This window comes from Pongo abelii, chromosome 2 (assembly GCF_028885655.2).
Source record: "Pongo abelii isolate AG06213 chromosome 2, NHGRI_mPonAbe1-v2.0_pri, whole genome shotgun sequence".
NCBI lineage: Eukaryota > Metazoa > Chordata > Mammalia > Primates > Hominidae > Pongo > Pongo abelii.
In genome coordinates this window covers 89,803,089-89,821,395 of record NC_085928.1, presented here as the reverse complement: position 1 = coordinate 89,821,395, position 18,307 = coordinate 89,803,089, and the positions used below count along the sequence as shown (strand labels likewise).

Here is an 18,307-nt window from a genome sequence, read left to right as displayed (position 1 = left end):
TTTACCACCTGTATCTCTCTATAGTTGTTTTTTTCCGTACAATTACAATGATCACCACTCCAGGTCTCATTTATCTCTGACTCTATAAATGCTTCCAAAACTTTCTCTCTTCAATCTCTGTATTTGATCTATTGCAGAGACTTGTTATTGCCTCTTTCAAATTCATTTTGCTTTCTTTCCTAGGAACAGATGCCTCATTTTATTTTCTATGGCAATGTACTGTGTGAAACAACCCCATTTCCCCACTACTCCTACAGCCACATGACTAAATTCTGGCTAAGGAGATATAAGTAAAATTTGTTAGGTAAGGTTTCTGAAAAACCTCTTTAAAAGAACAATAGAGAACTGAAAATATGCCACTTTCTACCCTTTCCCCTACTCCTATTTTTTTTTTTTTTTTTTCCTGTCACCTGGAAATTTGGGAGTGATTGCTGGAGCTCTAGCAGCCATACTGAAATACGGAAGAATGAAGAGAGAAGGAGAAAGAGAAATGAACTCTGTCCCTGATGAAGTCATGGAGCTGCCATACTAGTTCTGGATTGCCTACCTCCTACATAACAATGAAATACACTTTTTTTTTTTTTTTTGAGACGGAGTCTCGCTTTCTCACCCAGGCTGGAGTGCAGCGGTGCAATGTCGGCTCACTGCAAGCTCTGCCTCCCGGGTTCACGCCATTCTCCCGCCTCAGCCTCCTGGGTAGCTGGGACTACAGGTGCCCGCCACCACGCCCAGCTAATTTTTTTTGTATTTTTAGTAGAGACGGGGTTTCACCATGTTAGCCAAGATGGTCTCTATCTCCTGACCTCGTGATCTGCCCGCCTCGGCCTCCCAAAGGGCTGGGATTACAAGCGTCAGCCACCGCGCCCGACCTGAAAGACACTTTTAAATACGTAAGCCATTGCAGTCTGATCTCTAATTAGCTGCTGAACACAATTCCTAACTGATTAGGGAGCCCATTCCTTCACTGCTGTCAGCTTAAGCTTGCTGATGCACATATTGAGGGCAGCTATTTTGCAAGCACTGATGCAGGGCTTAAAAGAATATAAGAAAACACTATCCTGGAAGGTAAGTGGGAAGACTATCAATAGCCTCATTTTACACGTGAAAAAACTAAGGCTCAAGATCATACAGTTAGTAAACACCAGAGAAAGGAAGAGAACTGAGGCCTCAAATGATGCTGAGTGATGGCAAGGGGTGGGACTTTGGTGTAAGCTCTGGGATTTGGAGATTGTACACAGGCACATGCATGTGTACACACACACACACACACACGTGTACACACACACACACACACAATGGGAATTTGAGTGGATGCCTGCTTTTCTCATGCCTCCATCCTATCTCCCCTTTTCTCTTCTGGGAATCATCTCTTTTTCACTTGAAGCTGTTGATCACCTGACTCTAGACTGGCACAGGATCCCAGGCCCCTTGATATTGTGATTGGTCCAGAAGTGGTCATGTGACCCAATCAGAGCCAGAGTTCTTTGGGAGACGACTACTTACTCACTGTGTGTGAACTTGAGCCTATTTGTAACTCTAAGGCTCTGTCTCCTTACCATCAAATGAAGGTTTGTCTATTACCTGGTGTATTTTGTGTTTGTGAGGATGAGGTGAAACAATAAAAGTAAAAGGCCTGGCATATGGTGGCTGTTCGATGATCATTTGCTTCTAGTAGACATGTTTAAAAACTCTCTTTTTTCCCTGGACACCATACAGGGTAGGAACTACACACAAAATGAACAATTAAGCACCCAAAGCCCACCTAAATATTTTGTTTCATTTGCTCATTTGTTTCCCAAGAGGGGTAAGTTCCCAGTTTCCAGAAGAACCACTTTAATTGACTTGCATTATGAAAAGACAGATCTTATGGACAAGCCCCATCCCTATCTGTCTCTAGAATGGCCATTGTAATAAATGAAATAAATAAAATCTTCACTTCTTCTTCATCTGGAAACTAGAGACATTTTTACTCCAACTTGACTCAAGAGTCCAGAAACTATGCAAAACACAAATGGTTTGGGTGTGGTGATGTATTTATTCATAATATATTTTCAGAACATATTAATAATGGAGAATAACACTTATTCATATACTGAATATAACTTTTCCTGGAGCACTCTAGAGCTTGTTTGGAGTTGGAGAATACTGCCAGGCTTTTCCTAATCTCTTTGGTCTTTGGAAGTGGGCAGGGTTTCTCAAACCAAGTGTCTTCCACGGGCCATTGGCAAAGGCTTCCCTTCATCAACTTGGAAGGGCAGAAAGACCATGGCTTCAGCACTTCCATTTTGGAAAGAAGTAACAAAAAAGTGAATGAATGAATGATTGGAAAGACTCATAGCATTTTGTACTCCACAGTTCATTTCTTCACACAAACGTCCATTACTGCAGTGGGCATGAAAACTGGCAGGGTGTTAGGCTCATGGCCTGAAGAGAAGTCACGTCACCAGCCGATGTTTTCATGCAAAAGGCAATCGTGATGATTCAGAACCTGGTTTTGAACTTCTCCAGGTGTGCTCGTGAGCTGAAGGTCACGCCCATTCTGTGCATCCTCTGTCTTTCTACTGGTAAACTTGGATGTCATTTTAGAGTATCTTGGCAAAATGGTGAGAGGATCTCACTTTCCCAATATCACTCTGTAATGAGGCTGCTTGGGGGATCCTCCATTTGATTGTAGAGAGACCAAGGCACCGTAGGCTGAAGCAACGAATATTAACAACACTAACAACAATAAGGATAAAGTCCAAGTCTCTTCCAAAAAAGGCATATCCAAAAATAAGGGTAAAGAGCTGGTCTTATTTCATCCAAGTGATTCTGTGCACAGAAAATTGTCCTTCTGTTCCTCCCTTTCATTAAAAGTGTTTATATTTCTGAGTCAGATGATCATTTAAATACATACAATATTAGCACCAAGGCAGCATATTTTTTTCCCAGAGATCACATGAAACTGAATACTTATTTAACATAGTTAATAGTTGGTACAATCTGTGATATCACTAACATACTTATTGGCTGATACTTGCCTAGAAATGCCAAAAATACCTTTTATACAACTCTTATAGCACCTTGATGACGGCTAGATTGTTTTAAAAAAATTCATTTTAAAAAAGTAACAATAAAACATTTACAGATGAAAAGTAAACAATAGTGTACCGTGATAATGAAGGATCACTTTGTCATATTACTACATGCAAAGGCAGTCATAATAGAATCATTTTACGTACAAAAATATTACATCACAATAAATAATTTCAAACATAAATATTAAACTTTACATCATTAGGAGAGTCCACATATATACATACACACATATGTGTATATATGTATGTGTATATATGTATATATGTATATGTACACATTTACACACACACAAGCATACAAGTCACACACACACACACACACACACATGCACCCAAATTAAGGTGGAGGTATTGCATTACTATTCTTCATCCATCCCATAATGGCTTCCTCTTCAAAGCACCTGAAATAAACAAACCACAAAATATAAACCTACTGCCTCAAATGCCGTAAGTCAGGAATAGGCAACTGATAAATTTTTACATATGGAATTTAACATTAACACTTATTATTTTCTCTAGATTTTATTTTTATTTTTTCTGAGTCACAGTCTCACTCTGTCACCGAGGCTGGAGTGCAATGGCATGATCATGGCTTGCCACAGCCTTGACCTGCTGGGCAAGCAATCCTCCCATCTCAGCCTCCCAAGTAGCTGGGTCTACAGGTGCAAACCATCATGCTCAGCTAATTAAAAATGGTTTTTGTTTTTTTTTTTTGGAGAAATGGGAGTCTCACTATGTTGCCCAGGCTGGTCTCAAAATCCTGGACTCAGGTAATCCTCCTGCCTCAGCCTCCTAAAGTGCTGGGATTATAGGCATGAACCACCAAGCTGGCCCTAGATTTTAAAAGTAATGTTTGTTTGCTATAAGAAACATGGAGGTTTCAGGGAAGTAATATAGAATAAAATTTAAAAACCCGCTAGCCTGAAATCCCCCCACCTGAGATAACTGCTCTTCATATATTGGTATTTTGGTATTTCCTTCTAGTCTTTTTTCTATAAATATATGTTTATATATGTAAATATTGTATATATGTATACATGTGCTATATAAAATTTATCTTCTTAGATACAAAATATATAAAGTACATATATAATAGTGATCTCTAGTGGATACCTGCTGATTTTTGCATGCCTCCATCCCATCTCCCCCTTTCTGATAACAAAATGCCTTCTTGTCCTTTGGGAACCATCCCTCTTCCAACTGAAGCTGTCAATCACCTGACTGTAGGTGGGTACAGGATCTCAGATCCTTGGATGTTGTGATTTGTTCAAAAGTGACCATGCGACCTAACCAGAGCTAAACAGAGTTATTTTGCAGAAGGCATGCTAGGGGATGAGTGTTTATTTGAATCATAAGTTGGAAGAATGATGTAATCCTAGAGCTGCCCAGGACCATGGTGTTGGGGGCAAAGATCTGCCTGAGAATGAAGCCATTTAAGAGGCTGATTGATGAAGAAAGAAAGAGTACTGACGACTGAACTTCTGGATCTAGCCATGCCTGAAGCTAGCATACTTCTTGGATATCTCAGTTACTTAAGATAATAAATTTCCTTCATTTGGTTAGCTCCTTGTAACAGAAATAATCCTAAATATCAAATAGGTACTCTTGTATCAGGATTTTCAAGAGCCTTACACGGTAATGGGCTACTGGAAGCTTGAGGGAAGATGCAGGAGGGTCACATGAATTGGTTGAGCTTATCCCTTGCAGCTGAAGACACTGGGATGATAAAAAGAGTGACCAGTTCCGTCTTTTACTCAGCAGAAGAATCACTTTCTGGCATAACGTACTCAGGTCAGGGATTGCCGAACTTTAACATGCATGACCCCTGTGGACTTTGTTAAAATGCAGATTCTGATTTCACAGGTATAGGGTGAGGCCTGACATTGTGCATTTCTAACAAGTTCCTAGGTAAAGCTGATCGAGCTGATTCTTGGAACACACTATGAGTAACAGGGGTGTGGCACAATGGAGTGATTAAGAGCACTGGCTTTAGTGTAGGACACTCTGAGTTCTGCCGAGGGAATTTATCATTACCTTTTCTTTTTTTTTTTTTTGAGACAGAGGCTTACTCTGTCACCCAGGCTGAAGAGCAGTGGCGTGGCATGGTCTTGGCTGACTGCAACCTCTGCCTGCCTCCCAGGTTAAAGCGATTCTCCTGCCTCAGGCTCCCAAGTAGCTAGGACTACAGGCATGTGCCAACACACCCAGCTGAATTTTGAATTTATAGTAGAGATGAAGTTTCACCATGTTGGCCAGACTGGTCTCGAACTCCTGACCTTAAGTGATCTGCCTGCCACAGCTTCCCAAAATGCTAGAATTACAGGCATGAGCCACCGTGCCCAGCCTCATCATGATCTTAAGCAAGTTGCTTAATTGTTGTGGGCCTCAGCTTCCTCATATGTAAAATAGCAGCTCCTCCACACAGTTTTGTTGTGAGGATTCAATGAAATATTGCTCAACAAATGCCATTGTGGTTTTACTATTACATTCTTGGGATGTATTTCTCAAAGGATGAGCTGTGATTCACTTGCATTAGAATTCTGTGTATTAAAATTACAGATCCCTGAATCTACCAGAGACCTAATCAAGCAGGACCCCTAGAGATGCAGCCCAATAAACAGCCTTTTAAATAAGCTCTGCAAAGAGCTGGTACCAATCCTATTGAAACAATTTTTAAAAAATCAAAGAAGAGATATTCCTTCCTAACTCATTCTATGAAACCTCTATCATCCTGATACCAATACCTGGCAAAGACACAACAAAAAAAGAAAACTACAGACTAATATCCCTGATGAACACTGACATGAAAATCCTCAACAAAATACTAGCAAACTGAATCCAGCAACATACCAAAAAGATAATCTACCATGATCAAGTGGACTTTATTCTTGGCAGGCAAGGATCATTCAACATATGCAAATCAATAAATGTGATTCACCACACAAACAATTAAAAACAAAAACAATATGACCACATCAATAGATGCAGAAAAAGCATTAGATAAAATCCAACATCCCTTCATGATAAAAACCTACAAGGCATAAGACATCAAAAGAACATACCTCAAAATAATAAAAGCCATCTCTAACAAACCCACAGCCAGTATCATACTTAATAGGCAAAAGTTGGAAGCATTCCTCCTAAGAATTGGAACAAGACAAGAATGTGTACTCTCACCACTCCTATTCAACATAGTATTGGAAATCTTAGCCGGAGCAATCAGGCAAGAGAAAGAAAGAAAAGACATCAAAACAGGAAAAGAGGAAGTCAAATTATCTTCCTTCACTGACAATATGATTCTATACAGAGAAAACCCTAAATATTCCACCAAAAGATTCCTAGACCTGAAAAATGACTTCAGTAAATTTTCAGGGTGCAAAATAAATGTACAAAAATCAGAAGCATTTCTATACACAAATAACATTCAAGCTGAGAACCAAATCAAGAATGCAATCCAATTTACAATCACCACAAAAAGAATAAAATACCTAGGAATACATCTAACTAAGCAAGTAAAAGAGCTCTACAAGGAGAATTATAAACATTGCTTAAGGAAATCATAGATGACACAAATAGAAAAACGTTCCATGCTCATCTATTGGAAGAATCAATAGCATTAAAATGTCCATACTGCCCAAAGAAATCCACAGATTCAACAAAATTCCTATCAAATTACCAATGTTATTCTTTACAGTGTTAGAAGAAGAACTATTCTAAAATTGATATGGAACCAAAGCAGAGTCTAAAAGCGAAAGCAATCCTAAGCAAAAAGAATGAAGCCAGAGGTATCATATTACCGGACTTCAAACTCTACTCTAAGGCAGCAAACTAAAGGTAACCAAAACAGCATGGTACTGGTACTAAAGTAGACATATAAATTAATGGAACAGAATAAGGAACCCAGAAATAAAGCTATACATCTATAACCAACTGGACTTCAACACACTCAACAAAAATAAACAATGGGGAAAGCATACCCTATAATAAATGGTGCTGGAAAAACTGGCTAACCATACACAGAAGAATGAAATTGAACTCTTACCTCTTACCATATACAAAAAATAACCAGGATACATTAAAGACTTAAATGTAAGACTTCAAACCAGAAAAATTCTAGAAGAAAACCCAGGAAATACTCTTCTGAACATTGGCCTAGGCAAACAAATTATGACTAAGTCCTCAAAAGCAAATGCAACAAAATGAAAATTGATAATGGAGATCTAACTAAACTAAAGAGCTTCTGCACATCAAAAGAAACTATCAACAGAATAAACGGACAACCTACAGAATAGGAGAAAACATTTTTAACCTATACATTTGATAAAGGAATAATATCCAGAATCTATAAGGAACTGAAACAAATCAACAAGAAAAAAACAAATAACCCTATTAAAAAGTGGGCAAAGGACATGGACAGACACTTCTCAAAAGAAGACACACAAGCAGCCAACAAATATAAGAAAAAATGCTGAACATCACTAATCATCACAGAAATGCAAGTCAAAACCACACTGAGATAACATCTCATGCCAATCAGAATGGCTATTCTTAAAAAGTAAAAAGATAACAGATATTGGTGAGATTGCAGAGAAAAATGGAATACACTGTTGGTGGGACTGTAAATTAGTTTAACCTCTGTGAAAAGCAGTTTGGAGATTTCTTAAAGAACTAAAAATAGAACTACCATTTGACCCAACAATCCATTACTGGGTATATATCAAAAAGAAAATAAATCATTCAACCAAAAAGACACCTGCACTCATGTTTATTGCAGCACTATTCACAATAGCAAACGTGGAATCAACCTAGGTACCCATTAATGGTGGACTGGATTTTAAAAATGTGGTCTGTATACATGATGAAATACTATGCAGCCATAAAAAATAATGAAATCATGTCCTTTGCAGCAATATGGATGCAGCTGGAGGCCATTTTCCTAAGTGAATTAACACAGAAACAAAAAAATCAAATACCATATGCTCTTGCTTATAAGTGGGAGTGGAACACTGGGTACACATGGACATAAAGTTTGAAATAATGGACACTGGTGACTCCAAAAGGGAGGAGGAAGGGAAGGGAAAACTATTTATTGGATACTGCTTTCACTATTTGGGTGATGGGTTCAAACGAAGCCTACATCTCAACACACTATATCAGTGTAACAAACTTGCACATGTACCTCCTGAATCTAAAATCTAAAAGCAAATAAATAAATAGGCCAGCTCTGTAGAGGGGAATCCATGTCTAATGGCAGAGAACTGATGGCTTCAGTCACGTGAGGACAGAGGAGCAGGAGATAAAAAGGCAGAACAGTATTGGGTCAGCTTCAAGATGCTTAACTGTAACCCGGCCTGATCCTCCCACATTTGCTCATATAGGCTACAGAAAAAAATAAAAGACAGACAGACAGACAGACAGACAGACATAGGACTACTTACCTTAGCTATAAAACTCGCACCTCCAGGCCAGTACCAGACGATGGAGTGCATTTCCCACAGTAACCGCCGCATTTCCCTATGACTCGGGTACCATCCTGCAAGGAGATACATCATGTTAGCCTACCTGCTTGGTTAATGCTTTCAGGGCCTGCACTGGCTTTTTGGGAAAACGTTCTTATACAGACAGTAAACAGGCCTTCTGAACTGACGTGAAGCCCAACATACCCACCATAGTCTAAAGCAGGGGCTGGCAAACTTCAGCCTGTGAGCCAAATCCAGCCCACCACCTGTTTCTGTATGGCTTGCAAGCTAAGTATGATTTTTATATTTTTAAATAATTGAGAAAAAGTAAACCAAAAATAATATTTCTTGACACATAAAATCATATGAAATTCAAATTTCAGTGTCTATTAATAAAGTTTTATTGGAATACAGCCACATTCATTAATTTACCTGATGTCTACAGCTGCTTTCATGCTGCAAAAAAAGAATTGAGTCTCAGCTTCATACTCATTCTTGGTGCACAACAAATCACAGTGACATTGTTTTAATTTGAGAGTGTTTTGAGTGATGTGTGTATTGCTAGATCATTACAATTTATGTGCTTATTACCAGTGTATACCATTATGACAAATCAAGAAAAGAAGAGAAAGGTAGACTTTGAATGTTGCACTTTTAAGGTACAATGGCATGTGGATTATTTTGTTATCACATTTAGATGACAAAGGATTGTGATTATTATGAAATGACACTATAGCTGTGCTAAAAGAATACAATATATACCATCACCAAACTAAATACTCATCACAATATTCCCAACTGACAGAAAACCAATGGTCAAAAATTCAGAAAATTTAAAATATAAAATAAAAATAAAAAACATGAAAATGAGTAAGTTTCCAAGTTGCTCATTTGTTAGCCAAGCAAGGAAAACAATTTACCAATGGTGAGTTCATTAAATCCTGTTTAATAGCAACATCTGAGGGAATGTGTCCAGAGAAAACAAACTTAACTACCCTTTTGGCAAGGACTATTGCTTGAAAAGCTAATAACATTGGGAACCACATTAATAGTCAATTGAAAAACAAAGCAGATTATTTTGAGTGGTTTTCACTGGCTCTTGATGGGTCCACACATATTACTGATGTTATTCAGGTGTTATCATTTCTTTGAGGAGAAAATGCCCAGTCTGAAGTGACTAAAGAATTAGACTCTATGAAGAGTCTAGTGGAACTAGTGGAATAGTGGAATAATTTGTGGAATAGTGGAATAGTTTACGGAACAAGTACAGGTGAGAATATTTCAAAAAGGTTGGGAAAGAACTGCAGAACAACTGAAGTGGAATCTGCTAAGATGTGTTGACAACTGATGGTAGTAAAAATATGTGTGGAGCATAAAAAGCTTTAATTGGACAAATTTACAAAGCTTGTGAAACTGTTAGATGTTTAAAGCCTATGGTTATTCACTGTATTATTCATTTGTGGGTACTTTGTGGAAAATATTTGACCTATCAAGTGCTATAGAACTAGTAGTATCAATAGTGGACTTTATTTTCTACCACGGACTTACCCATCATCCATTTTGTGAATTTTTTGTCAGAACTGAAAGCTCAATACCTTGACTTGTCTTACTACACAACAATTTGATGGCTTAGCAGTGGGGTAAAGTTTTATTTTGATTTTTGAGCTCAGGGTCAAGATTAAAATATTTTGAACTACAACTGCTCTCAATCACTGTAATTCAACACTTAATGGCTCTGAATATTAGCTTTTGCTTCAGAGTTGATCATGTTTCTTAATGGATTGTACCTAAAATTACAAGGCAAAACTGTTCTTATAGGCAAAACTTATACTGTGATAAAGTAATTTCATTGATAATACTGTTTGGATCACAAGTAATGTTAGATTGTTTTATACACTTCCCATGCTGTCAAAAGTTAAAACAGGAAATGACTTCTCTATTACACACAAATTTAAAGTGGATATATTTTCTGAGCTTAAACTGCAGTTCCAGCACTGTTTTTCAGACTTTGATATAAATGCAAAGGAAATCTTTATATGTCAAAATCCATTTAACTAGCAATTGAGGAGCTTCAATCTCATTTTCAATTGCAAGTGATCAATATGCAATGTAGTGACATGCTAAAAGGCAACTATCAAGAGAAAACTCTAATAGAATTATATACGTGCCTGCCAAGCCATGAATATGCTTAATTAACATTATATGGTTATGGACAGATATCAGTGTTTGGCAATATCAATGCATGTAGAAAGGCATTTAGAAAGATTTAAATACGTAATATCTCATTTCAGGTCAGCATTAACAGATAAACATTTACAATCTATTTTGATAATAGAGAACACTAATTAAGCGAAATATTTTCCTCCCCAATATCCCATTCATCTCCTCAGGTGATCTGTATTAGAAACAGCTATACTCAGTTATTATGATTGTATTCTGAATTTGACCAATAAAACAATTTTGTGCAAATTTGTTTTCTCTCTTGACATACAAATATATCATTGATTTTGCCTCTTGGCCCTTCAAGACTAAAATCTTTACTAACTGGCACTTTGTAGACAAAGTATGCTAACTCCTAGTCTAAAGACCTGCGTTCCATAGAGTCTGTCTTTGCCTCTGCAGATTCATCTGGTACCATTCTGTACTCAACACATGCATTTCTTTTGGTTGTTCTTCTGATATGTCCCATACATTACAAGGCCTTTGCATGTGCCATTCTCTCTGATTGGAGTTCTCCTCTCTCTCCCTCTCTGTGCATACTGTACCACCTCAATTTTGGCCTGTTAAATTCTTCAGAACTCAGTTCAAAGCCCATTTCTTCTGAGAAACTGTCCTGACCTGGTTATCTGCTGCAAAGCACCCTGTAATTGGGTAATTCTTTCTTTAACATCTGTCTTCCTACTGGAATGTCAGCTCCATTATGACAAGACCAATATCTTGTTAAAACCTGGGAGTATCCAGAACCTACCACAGTGTGTGGCTCATAATGATATGAAATATACATTTGTTAAATGAATGAATGAATGAAAGGCTGAAGCTGAATTCTTCTTTTGGAAGTGTAGTTAAGAATGCCCTGCTCATCAGTTCCCCTTATGCTTTACCATGCTATGAAAAAGTCCTTGTTTAATTATGGCCTCATATTCCATTTTGTATAATTACCACGTCACATAATTCCACCCCTCCACCCTCTGCACCTGCACAATATTTCATATTTTCCACTTCTGGAAATAACACTATGATGAACATATTTGTGACTACATTTTAGGATTTTTTGGGGTGACATTCTCAGAACTAAGTCAAAAGTCATGAAGATTTGCTTCACACAGCTGAACTAAGAAAGCCTCTTGAAAACAATGGATAATCTCATTGTAAAAAAGAAAGATGAATACAAAAATATAATTAGAAGAAATAAGTTATAGTATTTTATTTTTATTTTTTTTGAGACAGAGTCTTGCTCTTGTCAGCCAGGCTGGGGTGCAATGGCGCAATGTCGGCTCACTGCAACCTCCACTTCCCGGGTTCAAGCAATTCTCCTGACTCAGCCTCCTGAGTAGCTGGGATCACAGGTGTGCACTACCATACTTGGATAATTTTTGTATTTTTAGTAGAGACAGGGTTTCACCATGTTGGCCAGGCTGGTCTCAAACTCCTGACCTCAACCGATCTGCTGAGATTACAGGCGTAAGCCACCGTGCCCAGCCAAGTTATAGTATTTAATAGTACAGTAGAAAAATTATATTTAACAATATAATATATAAATATAATAAACATTTATATAAAATTTATGTATAAAATTTATATATATTTTATATATTTAATATATTTATATAATATAATATATAGTATAATGTAATATAATCTTATGTGTGATATGCTATACTATATATTATAATAAAATAATACAATATATAGTATTATATATTAATATATTATAAATATATTTACTATAGATAGTTAACAATAATTAGTTATATATTTCATAATAGCTAGAAGAGAAGAATTGTAATGTTCTCACCTCAAAGAAAAGATAAATGTTTGAGGTGTTGGGTATCCCACTTACCCTGATTTGATTATTACACGTTGTATACATGAATCAAAATATCACTAGTATAACCAAAAATATGTACAACTATGATATATCAATAAAAATACCAAAGAAAGAAAGACAAAAGAAGAACAGTGCCAGTTTAACAATAAAATAGGATAAAATAGTTTCTCTTAATTTTTAAAAATTCGTAGGCATTTGATGATGAATGGAACTGAGTTGGGAGAGTTATTTCTATCCTCCCACCTGGTCTTGGTTTTAGAAGCCTGTGGTAGTTCTGGAGCTGGCCCATACCACCAGCAACTGATTTTGACGCCAGACTAACTGGTCTTCAGTGAGGAACTTTCTCACCAGGCTTAAGTATAGGGCCAGGGCCTTCACGATACAGGCAGACAAAGAATGTCTTCTGTATCATCAAAACTTATGCTTTACTCAAACTCTCCTGACCCAGCAGAGGCGCTAACCTGAATCAGACTGCCTGGAGCTTGTACTGCATCTTGAACAACCTCTTTACGCCTCAGTTCCTGGTACATCTGTAAAATAGGGATAATAATAGTACTCCCTCACAGGTTTGCTGTAAATGAGATAATGCATGTAATGTGCTTAGCATAGTACTTGGCCTAATATATGTGCTCAATGAATATTAACTGCTATTATCATAAAGGTATTTTTAATGTGTAAATATCCATTATAGCCTGTTTTCAGGGAAATGAGTAAAAGTCTGGGTAATTATAAAACTATAAAATTTAAAAAATAAAGCCAATACTGGATTTATACCATTACTGCTATCTCCTTAACTGGGATTCCATTATTTAATTTAGATAAAGGCTGAACTAAAACTTATTGATCCTAAAGAATAAAAACAGCCACACGGAGCAAGTAAATATCAAAAACCCAGTTGTCAAGCAGACAGTGTCTATTTCAGAAAAGAAATATATTAGAAGCACCCACTCACATTCCTTAAAACACTAATTTTTATTTCTTCATTAAAGCAGGCCTTCTAAAAATCTCTTTTCGATGATTATTTTGTTAGCCTGGTTTGAGCTATTACATATAATGGAATGAATTAATCTCTGTTCCATTAAGAATAGTTTGTATTTCACACTTTTCACTAATTCTTCTATTTTTTTTCAATCTATATGAGGAGGGCAGATTGGCTTCTTTGATTTAGGAAGACCAGCATATCTTTGACTGGAGTGTGCTAATTTAAAGACTTATTTAAAGTCGTCAGAGGGTGCTGGTGGTAGAAGCAAGCTGAGTTCGGGGTGGAGGTGGGGATTTTGATAAGAAAATCCATACAGATAGTAATGAACAGAGATTATAACGATTACGGTATAATGTTTATAATGATTACGGGGCTAAAATCTGCCTGGGCCAAGATTACATGCAATGAAATCTACCCTTGAATGTCCCTGAAATTGCCCATAAAACACAGCATATAGGGTTTTTTTTTTTTCTGAATATAGCCCTGGACACTTATCTATATATGAACATATGCATAAATGTCTAATTTCTATAGGAATATACAGAATAAAAATTAGACTACCTAAAATGTAAATGTACGGCATTTTACTCTACTGGTCTGTGGTATGATTTTTACACTTGGTGGAGAGTTGGATTTTCATAAGTTGACAGCAAGTTCGGAGGCAGCCCAGGTCGATACATGAGAGTGGACTGCACTGAGCATGTGTGTGTGTACACATGCATTTATTTCAGGTGCCTGAACTCCACTGTTTGCAAGTGAACTGAAGGATAGGAACTGAATCCATCTCCTCTATGGTAATACAACTTTCGTTATTCTTTAATTTCAAAGCAATTCTTTGATTTACAGCCCTTGCTCTAGCACAGGAATGTCTGTTAGACCATATCTCTTAGAACAGTGGCCCTAGTTCTTCCCTGACCCTGAAAATTCCTCTGGCACACAAGGAAGACAAAAAGCCCTGTAAGCGCCTCTCACACCCAGCCAAGACGTGATCATCCTTTCATGCTGCCTGTCTCTGAAGGCCTATTCCAGAATCTTCTACCTGGAGGAGACCAAAATGGGTAGCTCTGAGAATGGGCATGGGGAGCTGTGGTGGAATTCTGGGTGGGGCTGAAGGGAACTTTCACATTCTGGCACATTGGAGAGTTGAGGGTATACAGCGTCGCTGGCAGAGGAGTTTGAAATTCTGACATTTTCTTTCAGCCTTCATCTCTGGGCCATGGTCTCCTTTCTGTCTGTCTGTCCCTCATGCAGAGATCTAAGCAGAGTGAGGAGAAACTTTACGACCCCCAGCTGAGCTGTTGCAGCTAAAACATTTGCCCAGAAGTCCACCCCCAACCAAGGGGTGTCTCACATGACTTATTCCTGGGGTCAGCTGGCAGCCATGTGGACAGGCTAAGCCCGGGCTTACACTGCAGTTCGATGTCCTTCCCACCAGCTATCTCAAGCCAGCTCCCTTAGTCACCTTGGCCAACTTCCGAAACAATATGGTAAACCTCAGGGCTATGAAAACATTATAACATTAATAGCTAGTACTTGTGCTCCTGCTATTTGCCCAGTAGGATACCAACAGCTTTACATTTTTATTTCATTTGTTTCACAATAAGTCAATGAGAAAGGGGCCACTACAGTCCCCATTTTATAGATGAACAAACTGAGTCCCCCCTCTCCCCACCCCCATTTTCCTGGAAGTTAAATAACTTGCCCAAGATGGCAGAGCCAGTGGGCACAGACTCTGGCAGTCAGATTTCAGAGTCCACGTGCTTTACCTCTGGGCTCTGCAGCCACTGACGGTTTTCACTGTGGCACTGAGGGCTGAGTTGTGGCAGGTTGGAGAGGCTGATCCCACCACCTGCTCAACTTAACATCCCAAGAATTTGACCTTATTCTCACCTTGTTGTCCCAATCTCCTGGTGACAGCACAGCTGGGAGGAAGACACAGATTTAACGTACGTAAGCTGCCCAATAAATAGTAGCTATTTTAACCATAATTAGGTTAAAACCAGAGAAAGAGTGCTCTCCATTGTTCACAAGGAAGTCAACAGTGAACTTGATATTGAGACTGATTTTGACCAGTTCTGCTCTTGGAAGTGAGACAGCGTTGCTGTTCTCTAAGTGGTACTGGAGATCTAGTTTTACCTGAATGAATACAGCTTTCCTTTAGTTTTGCTTGGGGAAAACATTTTATTGCCAAGGAGGTTTGGAAAATTGAGATTTTCATTTTTTTCCCCCTCTGTAACTCCTGGCAGAAAAGCAAAAGAAAGTGAGGAATGATTATTTGAGAACTGAAACAGGGCTATTTGGAAAAGAGAGTATTATAACCGGCCAAGGTCTGAGCATCCCAGAGAAGACTGGGCCACAGGCCCCCGGGGGCCAGACCGTAGTAGGTGTCGAGTGGGAACAGGATATGGCACAATTCTTGAAGTGTGTTTCATGGAACCCTGGTTATTTGGGGGAAATTACAAGCTGTAACTTTGAAAAGAAGGTTTTGTGGTTTGCTTCATTTAGGTTAGTGGTTCTCAAAATGTGACTCCAGATCAGGGGCATCAGCATCATCAGGGAAATGGTGACAGATGTCAATTTCTGGCCTCTCCTCAGACTGATCATGTGGTGGGTTTGGTTTTGTTTTGCTTTGAGATGGAGTCTCACTCTGTTGCCCAGGCTGGAGTACAGTGGAGCAATAACGGCTCATTGCAGCCTCGACCACCCAGGCTCCTCCTCACCTCAGCCTCCTGAGTAGCTAAGACTACAGGTGCACACCACCACAGCCAGCTATTTAATTTTTTTTTTTTTTTTTTTTTTTTGTAGAAATTGGGTCTCCCTGTGTTGCCCAAGCTGGTCTTGAATTCCTGGGCTCAAGCAATCCTCCTGCCTCAGCCTTCCCAAGTGCTGGGATTATGGGCACAAAACACTACATCTGGCCACCTGCTTGTGTTTTAACAAGCCCTGCAGGTGATGGTGAAGCACTCGTGAGTTTGAGAACCACTGCTTTAGTGGAATGCTGGCTAAAGTCACACAGGTTTATTTCCTGTATAATTTAGTCCCACCTCACATGCTAATGCTTGCTGTGACTCTTCAGGAAGGAAATACAATATACTAGCATTTTCTCCCAAACGTGTTGGGCGGTGGAAGCCTATTTTCAGGAAGCATCGCTAGGAGATGCTTCCCTGGACCACATGGGGGAAGTCAGACAGCATTTCTCCAGACAGCTGGGGGCTAGAGAAGGCTCAGTCCCAGCTCCCAGATACTCATAAGGAGTAGTCGACAGGCCCTGGAGATTAATTTTAAGCTCAGACTCTCTGAGCTGCCAAAGAACACCAAGATTAAAAAAAAAAAAAATTGCCGACAGGCAATTGTCATACCCAGCCCCCTCCAGCCCAGGCATCTCCCAAAAGCCTTGGGGAACAGCAGTGTAGTGATCATTCTTTCCATAAGGTGGCGCTCCTGGCTTTAATTATTTCTAGTTTCTGGCCGAAACGGTAGTAACTAGCTAACGAATAGAATTACAATTTACGTTACAGTTTATCTACATGGGTTTCCTACAATCACATTTTTATTTATTTATTCACTTATTTTTTTTAACAGAGCCTCACTGTATCACCCAGGCTGCAGTGCAGTGGCACTAGACAGGCAAATTTTTTATTCCAAAACATCATATTGTACACAATAAAAATACACAATTTTTATTTGTCAATAGAAAAGAAACATAATGTATAGATTTTGGAGGGAAGAAATGGGGGAAGAACATTATAATTTCGAGGCACATTCTAAAGCTCATGCACTCTCTCTCAGCTATCTTTATTCCTTTCAGTGCAAGGAAAAATATTTAATGACTAATTTACGAGTAATCAATATGGCTATTTAGTTAATCGGATTTGAGGTCATTGATTGGCTTAGATGGAGAAGAGAGAGAGTGAGATAGCTTTTTTTCATAGACACAAACTTAATCATGGCAGCTAGAAAAAGAGATCAGGAAGCAGATTTTCCTGGAATGTCCCAATTGGACATTTCTCCTCTTTGTCAGGTGAGGGAGGCAGGTTCAGCTGCTTTTTTATAGTCTTATTTTGATTAGGTAGAAGTATTTGCAATAGGGTTTTCAGATTTAGAAAATAAAAATACTGGATGCTTGGTTAAATATGAATTTCAGATAAACAACATATACATGTTTAGTATAACTATGTCCCATGTAATGATAACAGTACACTTATTGTAAACAATGTTCATTGTGTACTAAAAAAAAAAAAAAAAAAAAAAAAAGAGACATGGTGTCTCACTTTGCAGCCCAGCCTGGAGTGCAGTGGCGAAATCATGGCTCACCGCCCCCTTGACATCCTGGGCTCAAGGGATCCTCCCACCTCAACCTCCAAGTAGCTGGGACTACAGGCATGCACCACCATGCCCAGCTAATTTTTAACGTTTTTGCAATACCAGGGTCTCACCATCTTGCCCAGGCTGGTCTCAAACTCTTAGGATCAAGTGATCCTCATGGTGTATTTGAAATTCTAATTTAACTGGGTGTCCTGTATTTTATCTGGCAGTTCTGCCTTGTAATAAAACCCTACTTTCCCAGCTCTCTTCTTTGTCTTCCCCTATTTCTGAGGCAACCCCAGGCAGGGCTCCTGGCTGAGGTGGGACTGGAGAAATGGGCCATGCTTGGGTAAACTTAGACATTTTTCATGAGCCGGGTTTCTGCCCCACATTCTTAGGACTCCAGAGGGAAGGCTGTAAGTGGCAGCAGTTTCTG

At 38.6% G+C, this 18,307-nt stretch overlaps 1 protein-coding gene across 3 annotated transcripts in view; it reads right to left on the bottom strand.

Moving 5' to 3' along the window:
- Positions 1-1,780: 1,780 nt before the first annotated feature.
- ADAMTS9 (ADAM metallopeptidase with thrombospondin type 1 motif 9) overlaps positions 1,781-18,307 on the bottom strand; it is a 172,196-nt gene continuing 155,669 nt past the window's right edge. For all 3 annotated transcript variants that reach the window (XM_024245076.3, XM_054551907.2, XM_054551908.2), the window contains 2 exons: positions 8,516-8,610; positions 1,781-3,478 (listed from right to left, as the gene is read on the bottom strand). In XM_024245076.3, coding sequence (XP_024100844.2) covers positions 8,521-8,610 — 90 coding nt within the window. In that variant the 3' untranslated portion in view covers positions 1,781-3,478; positions 8,516-8,520. The remainder of the gene's footprint in view (positions 3,479-8,515; positions 8,611-18,307) is intronic.